Raw genomic sequence first — 16,957 nt, 5'->3', positions numbered from 1 at the left:
ATATGTTTTCTGTGATTTTAAAATATATATTTAATATATTATATATTAAGGACAAAGACAGGTCTTAAAACTGTTAGATTACAGATTTTCCCCCGTTTATTTACTTATCACAGTTGGGGGGGGGGGGGGGGGGTCACAGAAAACAGTATAAATTGTAATTGCCAAATAAACAAATGCAGAGCAATTGTGTATAATGTCCACATGAAAGATTTGTATCTTTACATATAGTAATTTGTTCTTTTATATTTCACAGATCCATGCCATTATTTTCAGTTTTGTTTTTTACATTTTTGGCATCCTTGCTGCTAGATTTTCATACTTTTTCACTTTTTTTATAGTTTAATTTATAGCAATGCATTGATGTATTTTGTGACACTATCACATATGAATAACTGTCAAAATGCACAACATTTCTATGTAGTTGAATACAACTTGTAGGTGGCATGACATCGAGATACTGAAGTTAAACACATTAAAACTGTAGTTAAGGCTTGAATACATATAAAAGTGTGTAACTGTAGGGTTAAAACTTGAAGCCCTTCTCTAGATTTTCCTGTAATGCTTTAAAAGCATAGATGTTTTGCAGCATTCCAAGCTTACTCTAATTTTGCACTGACATGCCTGTGACATGTTTTTTTTAAATATACAGTATAAAACCTAACAATGTAAAATAGTTTTCAAAACAAGCTTTCACCTAATCCTGACATCAGTCATGCGTCTTTCATTAAGCGGCAAACCTGTTCTACGGCTGAACTCAGCTTTTTCTGCCCTCCAGACACATATTTCTTAAAGTTCCTAAAACAAGTTCCACACACTCAGTGTAACCCAATAAATAAGTCATGCTGAAAAAATGCATAAAGCTTGTGTTTATTAAAAGACTGAGATTGGTTCAAGTTGATAGAAATTATGGTTGCGGAGCTTATGAATATACCTCACTGTACCTGAACACAGCATACTTGAGCTTTAAGTGCCCTCTACTGGGGTTGGAAGGGAGATTACACTGAGAACTAAAAGGACTTCTCAGTACAGTGAATGCAGACAAGAAACGTCAGCATCCAATAAAAACACACACACAGTTTACTGCCCTGTGTTGCCATGCCATCAGAGAAATGTCCTAAATATAAATGACATACAGAAATACATGGTATAGTGTGAGTCAGTAGCTGTGTGGTTGACTGGATGTTTGCATTCGATCATGTAACTGGTGTAAAAAGTATACTGTATCATCCAGAGGTCTCAGAGAACAGCTGCTGCCAATTAAAAACTGAACCCCGAATAGAAAATGGAGACACCAGAATAGGCTAAAGAAGATGAGCAGAATAGGCTTATCAAGTTTGGCTGGTATCTAGTGAATGTGACACCTGCGACCAGCATCCCATAATCAGTCTAATAATACACTGATGCAATGTTCTAATAATGTATTTCTGTGTGTCACTGTGCAATAACAAAAAAAAGATGTCAAAAGAAACAGTAGGTAAAGATAGAAACTCCACACAATAGGACAATGGTTTCTTATTCAGAGTTTGAGAACCTTTCAAAGAGGGTGGGGAAGACTGCTGAAAGGTGTATATGATAGTTCTGAGTGGACCTAATTTGTAATGTTTTATATTTATTTAAATTTAGGCTTTAATCTCACAACTGGTTATCCTGTTTAGCAATGTTTAAATGTGTTTTTATACTGTATTCTAGTTTACAATTTTTTTTGTTTGGATTTACTTTTATTGTTGCCCAACATGTGCAGCATTTTGTTCAACTCAGTTAGTGGTAAACATGCTATGTGTATGTCTATATATATATATATATATATATATATATATGTATATTGCCAAAAGTATTCACTCACTTGCCTTGACTCGCATGTAAGTGACATCCCCTTCCTAATCCATAGGGTTCAATATGACATCGGTCCACCTTTTGCAGCTATAATAGCTTCAGCTCTTCTGGGAAGGCTGTCCACAAGGTTTAGGAGTGTGTTTATGGCAATTTTTCACCATTCTTCCAGAAGCACATTTGTGAAGTCATACACTGATGTTGGACCAGAAGGCCTGGCTCTCAGTCTCTGCTCTAATTCATCCCAAAGGTGTTCAATCGGGTTGAGGTCAGGACTCTGTGCAGGCCAGTCAAGTTCATCCACACCAGACTCTGTCATCCATGTCTTTGTGGACCTTGCTTTGTGCACTGGTGCACAGTCATGTTGGAAGAGGAAGGGGCCAGCTCCAAACTCTTCCCACAAAGTTGGGAGCATGGGATTGTCCAAAATTTCTTGGTATGCTGAAGCATTCAGAGTTCTTTTCACTGGAACTAGGGGACCAAGCCCAGCTCCTGAAAAACAACCCCACACCATAATGCCCCCTCCACCAAACTTTACACTTGGCACAATGCAGTCCAACAAGTATCGTTCTCCTGGCAACCGCCAAACCCAGACTGATCCATCAGATTGCCAGATGGAGAAGCATGATTGGTCACTCCAGAGAAGGCGTCTCCACTGCTCTAGAGTCCAGTGGCGGCGTGCTTTACACCACTGCCTCCGACACTTTGCATTGCACTTGGTGATGTATGGCTTGGATGCAGCTGCTCTGTCATGAAACCCCTTCCATGAAGCTCTCTGCTGAAGCACTGTTCTTGAGCTAATCTGAAGGCCACATGTTTCTGAAAAAAGTAAAAGTGCAAAAAAGCTTCTTTAGGGTTAGGCATTGTTTTGGTGTTGGTTAAGGTTAGGGTAAGGGTAAGGGTTAGGGGTTAGATATGAATGGGAGTCAATGGTAAGTCCCCACGGGGATATAAGAACCAGACGTGTGTGTGTGTGTGTGTGTGTGTGTGTGTGTGTGTGTGTGTGTGTGTGTGTGTGTGTGTGTGTGTGTGTGTGTGTGTGTGTGTGTGTGTGTGTGTGTGTGTGTGTGTATCAGGGTTCCCACAGTCCTTGAAAATTCTGGAAAGTCCTGGAAAAAAAGTGATCCTGGAAAGTCATGGAAAAGTCCTGAAACACTGCCACAAATCAGGTGGTCCTGGAATTAGGATTATCAGCTAAAAAGTCATTGAAAGTCCTTGAATTCAGTGTTGCATGGATGTTGGTTGTGCTCAATATTCTACAGTGTGTCGTGTCTGCACCTATCACATGGCTATTGTCAGCCTTCCAGTTTCTAATCTTTGTATTACATTATGCAGTGGACTCTCCCATGTAGTGCACTTCTTTCCATACCTGTACATGTAACCTTGTTTGTGTCTTTGGTTTAGTGTAGTAACTTTATGTAGTTTAGAAAAGCTGGAATGCTGAAAGGGTTTGGCGTCCCTTGCCTCCAGAGCTAATTTTCACACATCTATAGGCAATACAGTGGCTTGTCATCCCACTGTACTGTCTGCGGTGGTGGTGGTGGTACATGCAGTGCCTTGTGAAAGTATTCGGCCCCCTTGAACTTTTCAACCTTTCGCCACATTTCAGGCTTCAAACATAAAGATATAAAATTTGAATTTTTTGTCAAGAATCAACAACAATTGGGACACAATCGTGAAGTGGAATGAAATTTATTGGATATTTTATACTTTTTTAACAAATAAAAAACTGAAAAGTGGGGTGTGCAATATTACGGTATTCGGCCCCTTTACTTTCAGTGCAGCAAACTCACTCCAGAAGTTCAGTGAGGATCTCTGGATGATCCAGTGTTGTCCTAAATGACTGATGATGATAAATAGAATCCACCTGTGTGTAATCAAGTCTCCGTATAAATGCACCTGCTCTGTGATAGTCTCAGGGTTCTGTTTAAAGTGCAGAGAGCATCATGAAGAGCAAGGAACACACCAGGCAGGTCCGAGATACTGTTGTGGAGAAGTTTAAAGCCAGATTTGGATCCAAAAAGATTTCCCAAGCTTTAAACATCTCAAGGAGCACTGTGCAAGCAATCATATTGAAATGGAAGGAGTATCAGACCACTGCAAATCTACCAAGACCCGGCCGTCCCTCTAAACTTTCACCTCGAACAAGGAGAAGACTGATCAGAGATGCAGCCAAGAGGCCCATGATCACTCTGGATGAACTGCAGAGATCTACAGCTGAGGTGGGAGAGTCTGTCCATAGGACAACAATCAGTCGTACACTGCACAAATCTGGCCTTTATGGAAGAGTGGCAAGAAGAAAGCCATTTCTCAAAGATATCCATAAAAAGTCTGGTTTGAAGTTTGCCACAAGCCACCTGGGAGACACACCAAACATGTGGAAGAAGGTGCTCTGGTCAGATGAAACCAAAATCCAACTTTTTGGCCACAATGCAAAACGATATGTTTGGCGTAAAAGCAATACAGCTCATCACCCGGAACACACCATCCCCACTGTCAAACATGGTGGTGGCAGCCTCATGGTTTGGGCCTGCTTTTCTTCAGCAGGGACAGGGAAGATGGTTAAAATTGATGGGAAGATGAATGGAGCCAAATACAGGAGCATTCTGGAAGAAAACCTGTTGGAGTCTGCAAAAGACCTGAGACTGGGACGGAGATTTATCTTCCAACAGGACAATGATCCAAAACATAAAGCCAAATCTACAATGGAATGGTTCACAAATAAACGTATCCAGGTGTTAGAATGGCCAAGTCAAAGTCCAGACCTGAATCCAATGGAGAATCTGTGGGCAGAGCTGAAGACTGCTGTTCACAAACGCTCTCCATCCAACCTCACTGAGCTCGAGCTGTTTTGCAAGGAAGAATGGGCAAGAATTTCAGTCTCTCGATGTGCAAAACTGATAGACATACCCCAAGCGACTTGCAGCTGTAATTGCAGCAAAAAGTGGCGCTACAAAGTATTAATGCAAGGGAGCCGAATAATATTGCACGCCCCACTTTTCAGGTTTTTATTTGTTAAAAAAGTTTAAAATATCCAATAAATTTCGTTCCACTTCACGATTGTGTCCCACTTGTTGTTGATTCTTGACAAAAAAATTAAAATTTTATGTCTTTATGTTTGAAGCCTGAAATGTGGCGAAAGGTTGAAAAGTTCAAGGGGGCCGAATACTTTCACAAGGCACTGTGTGTGTGTGTGTGTGTGTGTGTGTGTGTGTGTGTGTGTGTGTGTGTGTGTGTGTGTGTGTGTGTGTGTGTGTGTGTGTGTGTATATATAAACTTCAAAAGTTTTTAAACATTTTTTTGGGCGATACAACTTATTGTACATACAACCCCCATATACACTGATCAGCCACAACATTAGAACTACTGATAGGCTGAAGCGAATAAAAATTAACAGTGCAACGTTCCACTGGGTCCTGGCATTTAAGTGGGTGTTACTTTGACACGTACCATGCACCTGAACATTGTTGCCACTCTACAATCACTGTATAAGCTACATGCTGTGTCTTAGAGACTAAATAGCAAGCAAACTGCAGGCCTCAAAGCAGGAATCTCTTCCTGTGCTGTTTAGACCCCGCTTAGACACAAGAGAGAGACAATTTCTGGCGCTGTGTGACCTCTGACTGTGAGTGCATTGGAGAAGCATCTCACTGACCACAGTGGCGTGTTTGAGGGACTCCTCCCTTGTCTCCCGTCAGCAGAAAAGTACTGGAAAAATTGTGTCCAACATGTTACGTAAAAATTGTCTTAACCCATTATTATAGGTCCCAAAACCAACAAAACCTTCAACACACTGTTCAGGATATTTCTGTTTCTTTGTTGGCAACATTGGCCTCTGTGACTCTGAAACACCATCTGCTGGTGTCTGAAGTTCAGTAAAATACACTACTACTTAACTAGCATACATGTGCACTGTATAATATAACTACAGTCTATGATTTATATTTTCCTGTGGCATTCAGAGATGCTTAAATGCAACAGTTGGTGAGTTTTGTGTTGAAGTTGGAAAGATGAATGAACTGTAGAATTAAAAAAAACAGCTCCAGAAGTTAAGATCGAGCATTTTAATAAGTTTTATGTCACTGCTGAGAGACATCTTTGTCACATGAGGATGTGCATTAAAAACTTTCATTTTGGGAGCACTCTGTGTTACTGTTAGATTAACTGTAGCACAGTGTGTGTTGCCAACTGTAGCTAGACTATGCAGCTGCAGAAAAACAGCTGTGACAAAAGCCAGAAGATCAGCCAAAGAATATGAAATGTTTCCCCTCTCAGTGAGGGTCAATGCCTTTGGAGTTAGATGCACATAATGAAAGCAATGTGGTGGTCTTTTTCCCTTTTCCTTCATTGAACACTCATATGTAAGGCTATAGCTTTTCTTGTCTTTTCACTAAATAACCCCACAAATCCTGCTGGGTTCATACGTGCCTTAGAATAAAGAAATTTTAAATTAGAGTGAGCAAAAAAAACACATTTTGAATAACTTTGCAGAGTACGACATAGATATTAAATTTATCTTTGAAAGCTGACAACTGCATCCTGTTGCTGAGACATCCATCCATTAGCTACACACGTGGACAAAATTGTTGGTACCCCTCAGTTAAAGAAGGAAAACCCCACAATTCTCACTGAAATCACTTGAAACTCACAAAAGTAACAATAAATAAAAATTTATTGAAAATTAAATAATCAAAATCAGCCATCACTTTTGTGGAGTATTCTTTAAGTTTCTATTAAAACATAGTTCCATTATGCAGGTGATGCAACAACTTTTGTTGTGAAGTTATCTTTCATTACTCTCTTTATGACAGTCATTGTGTATTGTTCTCAGGAAAACAAAAACAGGATCTGTCTCAAATAGCTCTTACTCTTGCAAGAACTTACATTGTCTGGAAAATGAAGATGGGTGGTTTTTTGAACTGGCTATTTGCTTCTACAGTAGCTTTTGTCTTTCTGTTGGTTTTAAAGTGCTGTGCTTTACGATTTGGGGGAGACATCAAATAGATTTTTCTGACTGATATTGCAATTGATCTGACATGTAATTTTATAAAGCTTAATATAACATATATGGTGAAGCATCACTCACATAAGAGACCATCAAAAGCATGACTGAGACACAAGAAGTGAATGGATGAATTTTCAAAACCACTGAAAATTATTTTTTAAACCCTGAGTCAGTTGTGCTGCTAAGTGAACGGGACGACAAGGAGTTTCTCTGAGAAGAGGAACAATATCTTTTCTCTACTTATGAACATTGTTTTTATAGGTAGAAAAAAGCTATGTGGGTGAATAATCATGTGATAAATAAAAACTTTTGTTTCTTAATTCATACAGAGACACACACACACATACACACATATATATATGAGCAACACACTGCACAAGAAATATGATAAAAAATACTTCATGCATTTAAATAAGTATTTGCCTGCAGTGTTTGATTGTCAGCAGTACTTGTAAACTGTACTTGTACTGTTTTGGTCAGGTGTGGGGTCAAACATGCAATAGACTGTATACAAAAAAAGACAGCCATATTATGAGTGCTCATAAATATAATAATTGAAATTAAGTATGTTAACAGGTGTTTAATGGCGTAAGGCTAGTTAAGTGTCCATAGATAAGCAACAAACAAGAAAAATCACCAGGAATTCAGTGAGGAAGTAACTCTGACAATGCTAGTCCGTGTCCTAAAATGTTGTTTATGAAATTATATCTTACTCACGTTGAAATATGAAGCGTTTCTTTTTCATTTCTTTGATTTGCGCGCCGTTGAATTAGTCATTTTCCTGTTTACATGGCGGTCTGCTGTGATTGGTCCACTTAAAGTGCACAGGGAGAATGAAAGTGGGGTATGTTTGATTTTATTTTCTGCGCGCCGCTGCAGCTTAGCAACACGTCAAGCCACGGTTAGACTGAAAATGTCGGCGCAGCGAGGTAGAAACCGAAAAACACAGAGTCGCTTTCATAACATGCCGATAAAGTGTTGCCAGATTGGACAATTTTGTCTTCAATTGGGTGGATAAAAAAAATACTTCCGCGGATCGGTGTACTTTAGACTGCTTTTACCATTAGGATTGTTTCCAATTAAATTTAGCCTTTATTTCGTAAAGTTTTAAACTACAAAGAAGGCACTGAAGTGAGAGAATATTGCTATCTTTGATAGTAGCCTATTTATGCATAAATCCTTTTATAAACCAGTCTTATCAAAGTATAGAAGCTCAATAAATATGTAGCATTATCAAAAGCGTTGTCTATGTTCAAAATCATCACTGTTAACTATACAAATCCTGATTATTTCATGATAATTGGGTGAGTTCTAGGCTCTGATTGGGATGCCTTTTGTCAGTCAAATCTCGCAACACTGAAGCTAAAAAAAATCACATTTTTTTGTAATAATGTTGATACTCTGCACAGAGCTGAGTGCACCACTGTGCAATATCACTAAAATGCCAAATGATTCAAAAGTGCATCACCTCTCAATTATAATAGGTCTCATTTGGCAAGCTGAATATTTCCTCTTTTGAACAAGCAAGAACAAAATACTACATTGAAAATACAGGCTGTGTCTGTCTCCATGCCTGTCTGTATCATGGCTCCAAGTGGAAATAAAAAATACCAAAGATACTTTATAAATACAGAAAAAGATACAGGAATGTCTATAGCCAACTAAGAATCAGTGGAAACACAGTTGCAACTTTACTTAGGGGATACAGAACAAGTATTAGTACGACAGCTGCAGCGGCCGTCCTCTTAAAATGATCCTCTGGACAGCGTACTACTGGCCCAGTCTAACTCTGTAAAAAACACCAGCAAGTACTTTGTACAGCTGTTATCAGTGGAGATCAGAGGTTCTGTGACAGTTTAGGCAGTGAATAATGCCAACCTCTATGGATTGTGTCCAAGTAAATAAACTTTGCTCACTATTTGGAACAAAACTGCAAGATGCAATTTTGCTAAAAAGAATAAAAAAAGAAGCCTTATGATTTTTAGGAGCACATTCTATGGTTATATAAGACAATATAAAATTGTTCAGCTCAGATGGGGTCCAGCATGTTGGACATGAAACTGGCCAGGACTACCATACTGAATGCATAGTCCTGACAGTGAAGTACGCAGGTGGAAATGAGAAAATATGGGACTCTAAACGCAAAAGTTGTTGGAAGAAGACATTTATAAATTACACTATGAATGCCTGTGGACATACCAAAACACTGACTGACAAGATGACTCCCAGTCTGCAGAAGCTTGACATAAGAAGAACATTCCAGCATGACAACGATCCAAAGCACTCGGCCAAAATCACACAAGAGTTTCTGAAGAAGAAAAAAGTGAAAACTACAGCCTGGCCAAACATGTTGCCTAACTTGAACCCAACTGAATAACTTCAGCCTTACAGCAAAGCATAGCTGAAAAAAATGCCTGTTTAGAAATTTGTTGTTTTATTCTGAAGAGGATTGAGCCTGTCAAAAAAAAAAAAAAACTAGAAATGCAAAGTATTTTTGAAACAGAGAGAGCATTTACTCAAATAAGTGTCGAGCAAGAACTGCATGGACTTTACCGATTGCATTTTAACAAGAATGTCAAGAGACCCGATAAAGATCATCTGATGCATCAACTGCAGCAGTATTGAGCCTCTTTGGAAAGAGATGTTTCCAGAGACCGTGTAAAGCACCCAAAATTATTCGGCTGCTTTGTCGTCTACTCAATTACAAGTCGAAAATGTGATGTGTGTGTGGTGACTTTCTCTTGGGTATGAGAGATAGTTAGCCAGACACCTCAGTCCTACCTCTCTCATGGCACCCCATCAGTAGTCATCAGGGTTTTTTGATGAACAAAGCAGTGATGGAGGCCCTGAGGCTGTTTGTAGAACATATTCTCCCTTAGGGACTTGCACAGCGGATAAATTGTTTGATTTCACCATCAGCAATTACACTGATTAACATTACAGAACGGATGATGGACACAGTACATTTGAAATAGCACAGTTGCTCCGCGTCACATGTAGGCTTTTGGAAGTCAGCACTGATGAAAAGAGTAAAGACTTGCACACCAAATAAAAGCCATTTCATTTAGGTACACATTTCAGTTCAGGGAGAATCTTCATCAACTCAGCAAACCTTACAACATTGCTTTTTACATTCATCTTCGGTGGCACAGATAACAACTGCATCAATAAAACAAACACGCCAGTCATCTATATTAACACCATGAAAGCTGAGAGCTTTTACTGGTCAGAACTATTTGAACTTGGGCTGTTTGGACCAGAGCCTTGCAGAGACTTCCAGCAGCTCTTCTGCTACCCACATATTGAACTGTTTACAGTCTCCTTCCCTTCATGAGCTTGGCATAATACACTGTATATCCTCTGTTCAGGTATTGTGTCCTGCTGATGACTCTTGAGGAGACCTTTTACTCTAACAACCACATTTCTCTCATTTTCTTCAGGCCAAACTAAAGAGGTTGTGTGATTTATAGAATCCACTGGCTACAGCAACCACTTTGACATCCTGCAGAATAAGGCCCACTGCAGTTTAAAATGGTCTCAAGAGAGCGATGCATAATCATATCAGTGTGATTTTAAGCTAAAAAAAAGTCAACATATTGAAAGGAACGTAACCAGTCACATCCCTGCAGCAATTTACTGTAGAACAAGAAACAGAAGCTGAAAGAAGTTTGGGTGTCAGTTTCAGTCTACGTAGTGTTAGTAGTAGTGATGGTACACTGTGAACACTGAGTGTAAGAAGAAATGATGTCACATGACAAACACAGAAAACTGAATCTACACTTACTGTATGATTGGTTTATTATTTGGCAACATAAACTGTGAATTTCAGATATAATTCAAAGAATTTTCTATGAATTTGTCAAACCTACAGTAGACAAGGTCTTCTGATGTCACATTTTTCTGGTCTTCAACAGTGCAAAAGCAAAATTCACTTCAATTTCTGGTTTTACACAGCAGGACAGACTGCTTGTTTGACACTCAGGTGTCCGTACTGGCTGTTAACAAACGACCTGTTCTGTTTTTAGTGGAGAGTTCTGATCAGTAATATTTCACTTTTGGGAGAACGCACAACATCTCAAAGAGGAGGTTGGCCCCAGTTAATGCAGTGTTTCCTGTTGAGAGAGAGAGAGAAAAAAACATATAAATGACAGTTTGAAAAAGATTAGATTTGGACAGGAAATGAAATGTGAATAGTACCTGTAGTGTCGTAGGGCGGAGACACCTCCACTAGATCACATCCGACAAGGTTGAGACCACGGCAGCCTCGGATAATCTCAACTCCCTGAATGCAACCAAGACAGCAAAGACATATTAATGTTCGTGCACCGGAGACAACTGTAAACAATGAAAGACTCCAATACGTACTCTCTGTTAATAAATTAGATGGATTAAAGCCTTTTCCGCCATGTTTACCTGTATGGGAGTGAGTCCTGCTATCTCTGGTGTGCCTGTTCCAGGAGCAAAGCCAGGGTCAAGAGCATCGATGTCAAAACTGAGGTATACTGGACCGTTGCCCATCTGAGTTCTGACCTCCGCCATGAGTGGTGCAAGAGATTTGAACCAACATTCCTCTGCTTGGACCACACGGAAACCCTGCAGGATAAACAAATAAGCAAGGTTTGATAAAACACAAGCATTCGTTATTTAGTTTGAAATTCACAATGTGTAAAATTAGAAATGACAAACAGCAAAAAGGGAACAAGCTAGATCAATTACTGGCTACCTCAGTAATTGCTCGACCAAGTTTCAAGTCCTTGATTCGAGCGTGTCCTTACAGGTAATATTTTGTAACAAAAAAAATATCAGATAAGTTGAGAAGACTGATAGTTCTCGCATGCAAGTCCTGTAAATACATACATGAAGACTACTGTACCTTAGCTAAAAAACACTGGAAAAATCAGGTTTAAAAGCTCTGGACTTCATCAAAAAATATCAGTTCAATTGCAGGTTGTGCTTATTTTATGTGGAGTCACCATTTTTTCCAAGTATTGGAAACACAAGTGAACAAAAAAAAAAAAAAGCTGTACATATTGAGTTTGAGTTCTCTGTATATCTTGCCATTGTCCGGGCTTCCTGACCACGGTCGGGGGCCGAACAGGAAGGGTTAACACTGTGATTAGGGCCGCTGCGCTGTTATTTTGACAGATAACGCCATGTGCGTTTGTTTTTATCAACTGGGTGCCTATCTCGGTTAATTTATGTCTCCCCACCTCAGCCGTACTTTTCTGTCGATTGACCCGTTCCCGTCTATTGCGCATGCGCGGTCCCGTTTTTTGCGCGCACGCGCTCTCGTTTATTGCGCGCGTGCAGGAGGACCTGCTGTTACGCTGAAAAAAAAATCCTGGCGAGAACCCTGTAACCCATGAACAACAACTTCAAATTGTAAGTGTAATTTAAACAGCATTACGCCTCAGTATATCATTTACACATGTGCATTACAACTTACAGATCACAGTGTCTCTACAAAGACAGAACATTTAGTCCTGGGTATCTGGAACTGAACGACATAGTATTTTACTTTAAGAGTAAAACAACTTGCCAAGATCTAGAAATTGTTTGAAATTTGCAGTTATACAGATTTCCAATATGCAGTGAATGTCTTATTTGTAATTTTTACACTTTGCAAAGCCATGTGTTTGACACCCCAGCAGTAAACAATGAGGCCACAGTGAGTAAAAATATGACCTGACAGGAGCAAAAAAGGCACAGAAACTGTTTTTTCTGTGTTCAGATGGTTCATGTTTTAAGGCCTACTCCCTTTCCAGAAACTGTACTGACAGTACTGATCAGCTACCAAGATGCATCACCAAATTACCTTTATCATGATTTTATGTTATATCTCTGCCTACACATTTGCCCGAGGCATTTCACTGCTGCAGGTTAACGACAGTAATCTAACAGAATACCTGAGCTCGGCTCCACTCGTACGAGTCTGGAGAGTATCCGGTTCCCCGCAGACCAATCTGGACGACTCGCTTACAGTCCAGCAGCCCTTCTTCCACACAGCGTCTGAACGGAGTCCCGTGGCCTATCTTCTCCCCCAGCACCACGTCACTGGTGTCAGCATGAGCATCCACATGGATCAAACCCACTGGACCGTGCCTGACATGTTATTACAGAGCAGACTGAATGAGCGGCAACGAGACAGTGTATGAAAGTGTTACAGGTTGGTAATGTTTAACTTAAGTGGGCATTTATCTACCAAAAATGTAGTCATGCATTAAAAAGGAACCCAGCACTATTAAAGCCACTGCTCAGGAGAACTGTTCAGTCAAGAAACAGTTGTATAGTGTCGCCTGTGGCTCTCAAAGTGCTTTGTAAAGTCTCAACCATTCAATTCAGCATTAGGCTTGACCATTCCTGCTAGTTTCCCAACATCAATAACAGAATAATACCATTTTGCTAGAGTAGGACTTGGAAGTCACACAGTTCATTGTGGAGCAAAATATTGTAATTAAAAACTAAATATATAGAAACTGGATGTTTTTATATATTAAACATCAGTTATCAGTTAGTGAATAACAGAATAGGAATTATTTTATCGATTATAAATGCTTCCTAAATGTGAGAATTTATAGTTTTTCCTTCCTTTTTTGTTGTATTTTAAACTAAATATCTTTATTTATATAACTTATAGGTTTTTTACTTGACTAACTCAATTACCTTTTCTACTTTACATTGCTATTTTACTTTTTTATAGATAAATATTGTACTTTTTACTCCACTACACATATCATATTCAGACTGGCAAATAAAACATATGTCAGATTGATAAATATGAAGCATATTTATACTTTGACAGCGTGAAGATGTTGCTAACACAAACTTAGCTGTTTTAGCTTTCGACAAAAAAAAATTCACTAATAATAAAGTCATTTTATTGGTGCCTGTAATTGTGTTAAAGATCTGAATACTTCTTTCATCACTGATTTTAATTTTGCACATAAAGACGGCTAACTTTGGAAAAACTGAGTAAGACTGCACTATGTAACGGCATCTTTTGGAGGAAGATTTTTTTATATATTTTTAATATTCAAAATGGCAAAATTTAACGACCGAAGATCAACATCTGATTAATCATCTGAGAATCTTGCCCTGACCTCGCTCAGGTATAATCTTAACGTATGATAATATGGATCTGAGGCATACTTACTTCTCAGCAACAGCTTGCAGGATTGGGTATGCAATTGTGTGATCGCCACCTGCAGACAAACATTTCCTCACCGTCTGACCTTTGATCGAGCTTCCTCTGCAGTTTATAGAGCTATTTGCGGAGCTTATAATTAAACAGATATTGCAGAGCTTGCTTTGATTTCCCCTCTTTGACTATCTGTGAGGATAAATCATGTCAAGGTGACAGTTTAGGAGGCGTTTGTTTGTTTTTCCTCTAGTCGGTCTCACCCATAGTCAGCGGGATACAGCCAGTCGCCACAATCTTCCTGTAGGTCTCCCCGATGCGTTTGCAGGTGTCCTTCAGGTCATACACATTCACATTCACATCCCCAATATCAGCCACCATGAGGGACTCATAAGGTGCTGCCCTGGTGCCACTGTTGCAAGACCTCAGCAGGGCAGACTCGACTCTGATTTGCCGCGGACCAAACCTGTGGAGGGAATATCTGGGAATTAATGTCAGCACTCCACTGATTGATTTTGAGGCTGTGACTCAGCGTGGATCAGTCTGGATTCTTAATGCAAACAAAGCACAAGTGCTCAAATACACACTGTTCAGTATGTTACTTGAGAATTTATTTTAGGATCACAGTTTACTGTCCTACTTTTGTACTTGCCCTTGCTGTCAGATTTTTATATTTTTATTTTTTACAGTGAATTCTTGTTCTGAACGTACAACTTCGATAGTGTTTGTGCTTTTACTGATGTTACAGATCCAAATAATTCTTACACCAATAATTTTTAATACTGCACATATACACAGTAACTTGAACTTGATTGCAGTTTGAGTTTGTCTTTACAAGTTTGAAAACAATGGCATGAGACGCTACCACAACAGAATAGTTACACTTAAATGCAACAGAAGCTTTAGTTGCAGCATATAATCAGAACACAATGGGAGCATTGTGGTCAACAGCTGCACAGAAGAACTCTACCTGGCTCCGGGTCGGTTTGAGGTTCCGGTGTCAATCGGGACTCCAATAAACGCCGCATCGAGTCCGTCTGCGGAGTCCTGGTGCGGCAGTTTGGCCATGGTGGGGATCCCCGACACCCGAGCCACGAACTCGGCGCTGGGTGGCACATTGAAGCGTTTCCCTGAACTCAGTCTGCTGGGGGTCCAACGCAGACGCCGTCTGTCGCTGCACAGAGACAAAGTTTGTCTTGGAGCTAAAGAGAAAAACGAGTCGGCTGCAGCAACAGCTCGACTCAAACGCACGTTCCTCCAAGCTGGAAACATGCTGCTGGGGTGATATGGAGCTGTGTCAGCTGAGGAGAAATAAACTACTGATATGAGTCAGTCGATACGACACGCCCCTCTGAGACTGCGGTCAAGTGAGCCGCCCGCACTCTGGGCGTTGCGCAACTATTCCGTGTAATACGGTAATGCGATCACATGCGCTGAGAAGCCAGGCTGAGAGACGTCCGCTGTAAATACATGCTGTTATACAGATTTGACTGTCCATATCTGGAAATCTTTAGGCGGTGACAAAGATCTCTCATTGTGGCCTTGTCAGGGGTCATCCCAGCTACCACCATGCACAATATCACCTGATTTTACAGTAAAATTTTAGAGAAAATTAATGTCAAAGTATGCTGCAATTTCAATCGTCTACGTCCATAATGGCTGCTGCAGTTTCTGCTCCACCCTGCTACTTCCAGCTGTTGACTCACACCAAACGGCTTTGCCGATTCTGGACTTTTGCCTCTGGACACTCTAGGGATAACTAAGCTCTGGAATTATCGACATATTATGTCAATAAATCACGTGAAAAAGTTATGTTTTTATAATGGCTAAATTGAACTGAACTGAATTGAGTATCAGCCATGATGCATCAACACAACTGAAATTGCAACATACTTTGACATTAATTTTCTCCAAAATTCTACAGTAAAATCAGGTGATATTGTACATGGTGATAGCTGGGATGACCCCTGACAAGGCCACAGTGATAGATCTTTGCCACCGCCTAAGGATTTGGAGATATGGACAGTCAAAATCAGCAATTATGAACATAGACGATGAAATTGCAGCACACTTTGACATTAATTTTCTCCAAAATTCTACAGTATAATCAGGTGATATTGTACATGGTGATAGCTGGGATGACCCCTGACAAAGCCACAGTGATAGATCTTTGTCACCGCCTAAGGATTTGGAGATATGGACAGTCAAAATCAGCAATTATGAACATAGACGATTGAAATTGCAGCACACTTTGACATTAATTTTCTCCAAAATTCTACAGTATAATCAGGTGATATTGTGCATGGTGATAGCTGGGATGACCCCTGACAAGGCCACAGTGAGAGATCTTTGTCACAGCCTAAGGATTTGGAGATATGGATAGTCAAAATCAGCAATTATGAACATAGACGATGAAATTGCAGCATACTTTGACATTAATTTTCTCCAAAATTCTACAGTAAAATCAGGTGATATTGTACATGGTGATAGCTGGGATGACCCCTGACAAGGCCACAGTGAGAGATCTTTGTCACAGCCTAAGGATTTGGAGATATGGATAGTCAAAATCGACAGACTGGCGACCTGTCCTGGGTGTCCCCTGCCTTCGCCCGAGTCAGCTGGGATAGGCTCCAGCACCCCCCGCGACCCTAATGAGGATAAAGCGGTGTATAGAGGATGGATGGATGGATAGTCAAAATCAGCAATTATGAACATAGACGATTGAAATTGCAGCACACTTTGACATTAATTTTATCTAAAAGTTTACAGTAAAATCAGGTGATATTGTGCATGGTGGTAGCTGGGATGATCCATGACAAAGCCACAGTGAGAGATCTTTGTCACAGCCTAAGGATTTCCAGATATGAACAGTCAAAATCTGTATAACAGCATGTATTTGCATTGGACGTCTCTCAGTCTTGCTACTCAGCGCCTGTGATCGCATTACCGTATTACACAGAATAGTTGCGCAACGCCCAGAGTGT

General features: G+C 40.0%; 1 protein-coding gene across 1 annotated transcript; it reads right to left on the bottom strand.

Moving 5' to 3' along the window:
* Positions 1-10,610: 10,610 nt before the first annotated feature.
* agmat (agmatine ureohydrolase (agmatinase)) lies at positions 10,611-15,284 on the bottom strand. Its single transcript, XM_022195193.2, has 7 exons — positions 14,944-15,284; positions 14,237-14,439; positions 13,989-14,037; positions 12,742-12,937; positions 11,249-11,428; positions 11,033-11,117; positions 10,611-10,947 (listed from the first exon to the last, which is right to left on the bottom strand). The coding sequence occupies exons 1-7, from the start codon at positions 15,243-15,245 to the stop codon at positions 10,874-10,876; spliced, it is 1,089 nt and encodes a 362-aa protein (XP_022050885.1). The 5' UTR covers positions 15,246-15,284; the 3' UTR covers positions 10,611-10,873.
* Between the last annotated feature and the right edge of the window lie 1,673 nt (positions 15,285-16,957).

This window comes from Acanthochromis polyacanthus, chromosome 6 (genome assembly GCF_021347895.1).
Source record: "Acanthochromis polyacanthus isolate Apoly-LR-REF ecotype Palm Island chromosome 6, KAUST_Apoly_ChrSc, whole genome shotgun sequence".
Lineage (NCBI taxonomy): Eukaryota > Metazoa > Chordata > Actinopteri > Pomacentridae > Acanthochromis > Acanthochromis polyacanthus.
Note: the sequence above shows the minus strand (reverse complement) of the source record. Positions and strands in the feature narration are given on the sequence as shown.